Source organism: Microtus pennsylvanicus, chromosome 15 (assembly GCF_037038515.1).
Source record: "Microtus pennsylvanicus isolate mMicPen1 chromosome 15, mMicPen1.hap1, whole genome shotgun sequence".
Taxonomy (NCBI): domain Eukaryota; kingdom Metazoa; phylum Chordata; class Mammalia; order Rodentia; family Cricetidae; genus Microtus; species Microtus pennsylvanicus.
In genome coordinates, this window is record NC_134593.1 from 9,362,861 (window position 1) to 9,372,403 (window position 9,543).

The following is a 9,543-nucleotide window of genomic DNA, read 5'->3' on the forward strand; positions in this document are numbered from 1 at the left end:
CATGGCATGAGGACATGAGATCTGAGCTATGACAACTGTACCAGGACCACAAAGGGACAAAAAGCATAAAAGTTGAGCTTATTAAATAAAGGAAGGAAAGCCGGGTGGTGGTAGAGTATACCTTTAGTCCCAGCACTTGGGAGGCAGAGACAGGCGTGAGTTCGAGGCCCCTACAGAGCCAGTTCCAGGACACCCAGGGCGATTAAAGATAAAAAAAAAAAAGGAAAAAGAAAAAAAAGGAAGCAAAATTGAGATCAGAACACACAAGACACAAGTATGCAGTCAGTCAAACTCCATCCTTGGACTTCTCAATGATACTAGCTTGTAAATGAGCTAGTTTTCTGTTATAACAACATTTTAAAAAAACAAACGTTACCATTGATTTCACTAGGCTCACTCAGAAAACTACAAGCCATTGCTTTGTTGAGAAGCAACAAAATTAGAAAAGGCTTTATTTTCACACAGGCTAATATGGGAGAATCACTTCCGTTCTTCACATAGGACATTGCAGACAAACTCCAACTGTGGCATCACATGGGAACAAAAGTCTCACATAAAGACAGAAATGACATTCTCTCCAAAGGACTGCCATCAAACATAGCTGCAGCAGCTCCTGGTTCAAACATCGGCCCCAAGGTCTGTGTTGGCAGTAGGCATTTAGCAGGCAAGGCTCTGCAGTCACTCTGGTAGAGGCACAATTTAATGAAGCGAGTCAGCCCACCACTTACAAATGTTTCCTTATGAATTCCCATGGCCACTACTGTAGAGAATGCCATCCATCTTGAGCAGTTGATGTAGGTGCGTCTTCTGTCTATGTGTTACTTTATTGGTTAATAAAGAAACTGCCTTGGCCTTTGATAGGACAGCAGTAGACCAAACAGAATGCTGGAAGAAGGAAAGCAGAATCAGGCAACCGCCATGAAGCTCTAGCCCGAGATGGACGTGGGTTAGAATCTTCCTGGTAAGCCACAACCCTGTGGTGATACACAGATTACTAGATATGGGTTAAAGCAAGATATAAGAGTTAGCCAAGAAGAGGCTAGATATAACGGGCCAGGAAGTGTTTAAATGAATACAGTTTTGTGTGTTGTTATTTCTCGGGCTAAGCCGTGTGGAAGCCGGGCAGGACGAAAAGCAGGCCTGCTCGCCTCATCACTACAAGCAGTGACCAAAAGTGAACAGACACACAAAAGAGGTTCTCCTCTTGGCAGAGGCAACCTTAGCAAATATAAGGATGACTCCTGAAAAGCCCTTAGAGGGTCAAGGACACAGGACAGTCTGAATCTGGATGGCAAAAAATTGCCAGCAAAGGTAAGAAGACAGGCAGGCAAGAAAGAGAGGAGAGCACAAGAAACAATGTCATCAACAAAACGTAGGATGACAAATAGGCAAAGATGTCACTAGAGTCTGGTTTTCACATCACTCCTTCCTCAAATCATGTCATGAAGGGGCTGGAGAGATGGCTCAAGGGTTCAGAGCACTGGCTGCTCTTCCAGAAGACCCAGGTTCAGTTCTCAGCACCCACATGGCAGCTCCCAAACATCTGTAACTCCAGTTCCAGGGATCCCAATATCCTCTTCTGACCTCAGCAGGCACCAGGCTGTACATGGTACACATGCATGTAACAGGAAACCACCCACACTTGAAAACCAGTTTAAAAACTTCTCCCTAAATTCTGGCATTCCTACTAGTGATACTTTAGACCAAAACTTCCAGGCATTTTAAAAAGAGACAAAAAGTTCACTTCTCCGACTCCATAAATAAAGGCCTTTGTCTGGTAATGAGGAGAATGAACGATTTATGACAAATTTCTCATAGTTCTTAAGGCTGGGACTCGATGATCAATACAAGAGCAGAGAGGGCCCATTCTTCCTAGCCAGCACCTTACTGTGCTCTCACACGGCAGAAGTGTCAGGGTTCCGCCAAGAGTCTTCTAAGCTCTAGCCTTCATGAGGATACATCTAACCACAGCCTGAAGCTCCTAAGAACCCTTCACTTGAGATTAGGATCCAACGGGGGGGGGGGGGGGTGTAGGAAGGGTACACGCACTCAAGCTACAGACTTCCACCTCTAGTCCTCCAAAGTCACACAAAATAGCTTTACTCCTTAGCAACAACCCCAAACATCTTGACCAATCGAAGCAACAACTCAAAAATCTAACATCCAGGCCTTCATCTAAATCAATAAATGAGAGTCATCATGAAGCAAACTGCTGTCTAGCACGGCCTGCAACACCAAACAGTTCAAGTGTTTCCAAACTACAATGGTAAGTCAGGCATGGTTCCAAAGGGGAGTAGAACACACATTAAAAGATAAATAAATCACTTCTTAAAACTACTGCAAGCACAGAACCTCCCAGAGCAGTTAAGCCTCAAAGTTCCATAGTCTGACTTGATATTCCGCCTTCCAGACAAACCATGCTGGGGACTGGACCCCCAAGGATACAAGTAGCAGCCACTTCCATGGTTTCACTGGATGCGGCACAAGTGCTGGAGTTGTTAGATGGAGATGCCACAGAGGTCACAGGGACAAGCTCCGTCCCTAAAGAGCCACTGAGCTTTGCCCTAGTAGGGGTGCTCTCGATCAGGGCCCACCCATTGCAAGGGTAGAGTCTGTCAAGAACCCAAAGTTCTCTAGAGCGGACTTTGAAATCTAGGTGAGGCCGGGGAGGTGGTGGCGCACGCCTTTAATCCCAGCACTCAGGAAGCAGAGGTAGGCGGATCTCTGTGAGTTCGAGGGCCAGCCTGGTCTACAAGAGCTAGTTCCAGGACAAGCTCCAAAACCACAGAGAAACCGTCTCAAAACGACAACAACAAAAAATCTAGGTGAATACAGAATGTCCGTCCTGTCTACACTCTTGGTCGTTCTCTCTCTCTCTCTCTCTCTCTCTCTCTCTCTCTCTCTCTCACTCACTCACACACACACACATTTAGGCACTCCGTTCGCTCTGAAGGAGCCTGAACCACACAGCCAAAGTTTAAGACCTCCAGCGAGGTGGCCGTTGTAAACAAGACTGCACCTGGGGAAGTTGAAGTCGACACTGGAATGTGAGGAACAGAACCCTGAAGTCATCCAGGGCCTGCGCAGGGCAGGGCTGCTGTAAGGAGCAGACATGCCTTGGGGATTACTGTCGCCCTAATCTCTTTATCCAAAGTTCACCTGGCTACACCCTGCCTGCTCTGTACTGAGTATCTCTCTCCATTTCTAACAGGGCCAGTCTGAACTGTGCTGACTCTCTACTCTTTCCATCCCTCTTCCTTATCAAGTGTCCTGCATAACTTGCCTTTGTCACTACATATCACTCTAAGCAGTTAGAGAGGCCACTTTGCTGAAGTGTCTCTTCTGCCACACACCTAGCGTTCGGACAGTGTGGTCCTAAAAGCACCAGGACACAAGAACAAACCCCCAGTTCTGCCCACTTTAGCATGGACTGCCATCCCTACCTTTTCCAACACACTCTGCACTTCACCTGAGGCTACAGTGGTCCCAGCAGCCCCACTCCCCTCAAAGCCACCCCACAGTTTTAGTTCTGGCTTCCAGGGGCCACTCTCCACCCTCACTCAACAGGACTTCTAAAACAAAACCCTCTCCTAGGTTCTTTCACAGAAGCAAAGGCTGTGCTCTCTGGGCAAGGAAGCTTCGGACTCCCTCACAGGACAGACGACAAGGTCAGACAGGTCTCCAACCCCTTCAAGGGTCCACTCTCTGTCATAACAGTGTGCACTAGGAGAGCAGGGAGGAGGGTTTAAACAGACGGGGCCAGAAGGCCTCACGAACAACAGGAGCAGAGGATGGAAAGCCACGGACGCCAACTAGAGACTTTCTGTGGCACCATAATGCTCTATGATCCTGACAGGATACACGGCTCAGGATATGTAGACACAGACCTGGACACTTTACCATACATGTCACCTAAAATCAAGTAAATAATAAGTATTCTGAAGGATTTACATGTGAAGTATACTTATTATAAAATACAACAAAAATCTAAGATTGGCTGGTAGACAGAGGGAAACGAGCAGGCAGTAAAACAGACCCACCTATTTCACGGAAGACTATGGAATTACAGATATGGGTATGTAGATATTCAACATTCAAATATTTTTCTGTAATGATTAACGGTTTCCCCATAAAATGTCAGGAAGATATGACAAATGAAGGCTAGGAGCTCAGGCACTTCTCAAGTCCACAGACTAAGAGAACTCACTTAATGAAAACGTCCACACACATCTTAAAGTAGAGACAGGCATAGTGAAGCTTGCCTAGAGTCTCAGGCCTTGAAAGGCTGTGGTAGGGAGACCATGAGTTCAAGGCCAGCCTGAACTATGTGATTATACTCTCATCTCAAAAAGCAAAAAATTGAAGGGAAGGAAGGCGAAGAGAGGACAGATGCAATTTTGACCGCCCAGAGACTAGCTCCAGCCTTGAGCACTCATCCTTCTCACTCACTCCAGGAAAATACACATCAGTGATGTGATGAGTCCTTTGTCCGAGCCTACGATAACTACTCCAGCCTTCCTACCTGAGTTTCTAACCCTCTTCACACTGGCACTCGGGATGGAACACCTGGCCAGCCAAGTGCAACAGCAGCAGTCTGACTAAGCCCGTGAGTGAGCATTAAAGGTGACAGAACCGCGCACACAGCTCCGTCGGTGAGGGGTAAAGTGCTTGCCACACCAGCATGAGGCCCTGAGTCAGATCCCCAGAACCTGTGCAAAGCTGAGCACACTGGCACAGGCCTGGATCACACTTAGACTCACACTGTGCGGGCACACTGGCATAGGCTTGGAGTCACAAACTTATATTGTAATTAAGGTATGAAATGGACAAGCTAGGTTATGAAGCTAAGCATTTCTGACGTGAGTGCAGTAACTAGAAAATGAAGTTGAAAATGAAAGGTTAAGTAATTTTAGTGAACACTAAGAACCACATACATTTTAATTAACTCCACTCCATCCTGGATGATACAGTAGGCTCATCTGCTTCAACATCCCATAGACAACATAAGTGGGAAGATAAGGTAGACAGGACCGACAGAAATCCATTCCAAATGGCCCTCTGTTGTTGCTCCAAAGGCCAGCACGCAGCTCATGCACTTGGATTCTGCCTGTCACAAATGACCTAACAAAGAAGGCATTTATCACACCATAGTAGCTTCCCCCACGTATCTGGCTTTAAACAGCTGCAAATTTTGGAAAGTAGCTAGCTCTAAATGAAGTCTCTCGAGTATGTTCTCCTACCAACAAATATTAAGACACAAGTGAAGCCCAATGGGATTCCAGTATTATAGAAATTAAACTAGGTGAGCATAAACTAAGTTTGGAAAATAAAGTAGAAACTGTTTAGCATGTTAGTAAAACAGCTGAGCCAATGAGCATATCCTAAGGACTTCTGTCTAATAGCACACTCTGCTCACAATGTTGCCTTATTCATCACAAAGATGCCACATTACTAATGATGCTTTAGTTCCTTCAAATTCTGTGAGTGAACTAAATGACAAAATGTCTTTTAAAAAAATAAGCTTAATCTCCAATTTCCATAAAATAATTTAAGTAAAAGCTGCTTCCTGGACCAAAAACTGCAAGACGTGGGTGAGAAGCACCGAAGCAGAAGCAGGTTATAGAAATGTTCCATAGTCATGGCTTGTTATGCAATGACACACATGCAGGAGGCTTTCTTGTGCCCACCACTGTTTCTTAGTAACATCAGAACACACTAAGACTTTCATTCTCCACCCAGTAACTCTTCTCTTTCCATGTAAAAATAAAAACTAACACCGAAGCAAGATAGACAGTGAGGTGGCCAAGCACTGGCAAGCACAGCAGTCAGCGTCAGGGTTTCTAACTCCCGTTTACACTGACCCCACCCCTTCCATTTATATTAGCAGTGTCCATTTACACAGAGCGAGCGATCCCTTCACAGGGCTCACACCCAGATATTTACAATTCATAACAGTAGTAAAATTAGTTATCAAGGAGCAAAGGAATAACTTTATGGTGGGGTCTCCACTACACGAGCAGCTGTATTAAAGGGCTGCGACATTAGGAAGGTTGAGAACCACTGACAGCCAGTCAGATCCAACAGTCAGGGCCTGGGAATGTAGCTCAGTGCCGATCGGTATTCCTGCAGGAGACCCTAGACTTGTCTCTCTGGACACACATCCAAATCCAATATTAACAGATAATTTTTGCTTTCATTTCCTGTGCTAATTTGCGTTTCATCTGCATACTGATGCAAAATCCAGAAAGCCATTAAAAGTCTTCAAGGAGCCAGGTGTGATGGCACGCACAGGTAATCCCAGCACACCAGGGGCAGGCTGAGGGTTCAAGGACAGCCTAGACAGCACAGCAAGTACCACGCCACTCAGAGCTAGAGACCCTGACAAAAAAAGTTATTAAGGATATATTTGCCTATAAAGATGCAAATATTTGAAGAGCAAATGGGAAGCAGAAAGTATTGGAAAGAGGGGACCCTACTATTGCAAGTAACTGTGCATGAGGAGGCACCGACAGTTCCAATGAAGGCTCCCTTCTAAGAACCCTAATTGTAAGCATGCTTCGGTCTTAAGTCTGCTACCTTTGAACAAGAGTCTAGAAGGAAGAAAGGCTGAAAGGACTGAGTCTCTGGAATGTCTCCTGCAGGTTAGTTCAGCACACCAGCTTCTATGCAGGTCAAAGCCAAGAAAATCATCATACACAAAATCTCCTAAAATTTATAATTTCACATTCAAAGCACTACTGATGAAATTTTAGTTACCAGTCCCAAAAAGCAATCTTCAGATGTGTTATTATATTAAGTTACAGCCCAGTCTGTTTTTTTTTTAAAAAAAAAAAGCAAAAAAATAAAAAAGTCTTGTTGCTGAGCTATAACCACAGAAAACCTCCAATTATCCTTCATGGGGGGGGGGGGGGACGAGAAACACTTGGATAAATTAAATCCTCAGGTGATTATTATTTAAAAAGAGCTCTTATAAGACAAAGTTCGTTTAAGATCTGCTTGCCACGGCCATTCGCTAACAAAAAGGCTAACAAGCAGATCACTAGCCAGAAAAAGGTAAATAGAGCCAACGGAATTATCGGCACTCCAGTTGGTTCTGCCCCGCTCACCCCTTCCCAGCAACTGCTGTTATCAAACCATCAAACTGAGTTTAGCTTCCTGAAAGACACTCAGTGAATACCCCAAAACCCCTTCTCCCGCCTCCCCTCAAGATCTCCCACGATTTCTCTACTTCTAAACCAAATGTCCTTAAATTGACACTAACGATGCTTTCTGAAATGAAGTTTAAACACCTGACAATTATTACATTCAAATTCTACGAAGCCGATATCCACGATTTCGGTTCAAATCTGCGAGGACTGAACTTCCTTTTTCTCCCCGCGGGTCCTCCCAGCCCTTCCGCGCGCCAAGGTCGCCACTCCGGGCCTGCGGTGACATCACGGTCTCTCCGGGTAGAGCCCTGACATCACAGGCACACACCGAGCCTCGGAACTGTGACCTCACCGCCGCAGGCTCACACGGCGGGGCCCGGGAGGGTGGAGGAGACGCACCGCTCACCTGCGCCGGGACGCCTCCCCCCACTCCCCGCGCCCGGCAAGCAGCTCCCCCGCGGCGGCCTAGCTCGGGTCGCCCGCCTCGGGGCCCGGGGACCCGCGAACGCACGACCTCGGGGCCAGGCCGCGCGGACGGCGCCCGGGAGGACGCGGCGGCTGCACCCCCGAGCGCGGTGCCCCGCGGTCCCCGCCCCCAACGCCCGGCCTCGCCGCGGGGAGCAGCGGGAGCGGCCACAGTGTCCGCCCGCCGCGCGCCCGCGCCCCCGCCCGGCCCACCTGTGCTTCTGCCCGGCCGGGGCCTGGCCCGGGGCTGCGGCAGCCCGATGCGGCGGCGGCAGGCCTGACTCGCTCCCCGAGACTGAGGCGGACCGGGAGCTCAGCGCAGCGCGGCGGAGCCCAACGCTCGCCCCGAAACCCATTTGTTTGGCTAAACCGGCGTGACATCACGCGCCGGCCCAATCGACGGTTGCCCGGGGGCGGGGCCGCGGAGCCTGCGTGCGCCGGCGCCCCCTGCCGGCGGCCGCGAGCGCTGCGGAGAGAGGTGGACGGTACCGAGGGGGGGGGGGAGTGTGACCGAGGGCAAGAACCTTAACCCTAGAACAAGGTTAGAGTGACAAGTTTATTAGCGCTCAAGGGTGGTCCAGAAGTCGAAACGTGCTTGACACTGAGATGTCCAAAATACCTGGGTCCTTATCTTGGTTCTGCCACTAGCTTATATGGTTTTATTTCAAAGTTCAAATTTGTAAAAAAATTTGGGCTGTTGCTTCACATCTGTAATCCCAGAATCTGGGAAGTGGCTGCAGGTGGATGAGAAGTTAAAGGTCGCAGGGCGATGGTGGCACACGCCATTAATCCCAGCGCTAGAGAAGCAGAGGCTGGCGGATCTCTGTGAGTTCGAGGCCAACCTGGTCTACAGAGTGAATTCCAGGGCAGCCAGGCCTGTTTCACAGAGAAACCCTATCAACAATAAAAAATAAATAAATAATAACGTTCAAGGTCACTCTCAATAACAACAACACAAATTTGAGATCAGCCTGGACTGCTCTTCTGGGGGAACTCAGTTCAATTCCCAGCACCACACAGTGGTTGGTTCACAACTGTCTAATCCCAAGGAATTAGATGCCCTCTTTTGGCCTCCATAGACACTGAATGCATATGGTGTACAGACACATGCAGGCAAAACACCATAAACATAAAGAAAATTTAAATTTACCAGAAATTATATTTTACATGAAATTATAACAGAAGTACCTACCAGAAAGTACATAAACTTTGAGGTTGAAATACTAGTCTACAGCAACCTACAGGCTTGTCAATTTAAAAAAACATCCCAGATTTTCAATACTTATATTCAAGTCAGAGAATCAATAAACTAATTTTTAATAATCTTTAAAATTATTGTTTCCATTGAATAATTTTAACCACATTGGACAGTATGCTGGCTAGTTTTATAATAACGACATAAGCTAAAGTCACCTGAGAGGAGGGAGCCTCAACTGAGAAAATGCCTCCATAATATCAGGCCATAGGCATGCCTGTATACAGCATTTTCTTAATTAGTAATATGGGAGGGCACAATCTATTTGGGTGGTGCCATCCCTGGGCTGGTGGTCCTGGGTTCTACAAGAAAGCAGGCCGAGCAAGCCCGGGGAGCAAGTCATAAGCAGCACCCTTCCATGGCCTTGCATCTGCTCCTGCCTCCAGGTCTGTGTGTGCAGTGGGTGGGTTCCTGAAGTAAACAGAGGAGGGTATCAGATTCTCTGGATCTGAACTTACAGGTGGTTGGGAGCCTTCTGGAGGTTAGCCCAGGGATTGAGTATAAGTCAGTGTGTGAAAAGTCCTGGGTTCAAATCCTAGCACCCAAATCAGGAAACTGGTTTTACCAAGCCCTTTAAGAAAGCAGGGGCTGGAGAGATGGTTCTGCAGCGAAGATCACCCACCTATTCTTGCAGGGGACCTGAATTCTGTTCTGAGCACCCTCATCAGGTGCTCA

At 47.4% G+C, this 9,543-nt stretch overlaps 1 protein-coding gene across 6 annotated transcripts in view; it reads right to left on the minus strand.

Moving 5' to 3' along the window:
- The window catches only part of Fbxo34 (F-box protein 34), a 69,085-nt gene extending 61,094 nt beyond the window's left edge, over positions 1–7,991 (minus strand). For 2 of the 6 annotated variants that reach the window (XM_075949350.1, XM_075949352.1), the window contains exon 1: positions 7,827–7,958. Coding sequence is in view for 2 of the 6 variants with exons in the window: in XM_075949348.1 (XP_075805463.1) it covers positions 7,827–7,969 (143 nt within the window). In the remaining 4 variants the exon portion in view is untranslated. The other 4 variants (XM_075949348.1, XM_075949351.1, XM_075949354.1 and 1 more) reach the window with 4 other exon arrangements.
- Positions 7,992–9,543: the final 1,552 nt, after the last annotated feature.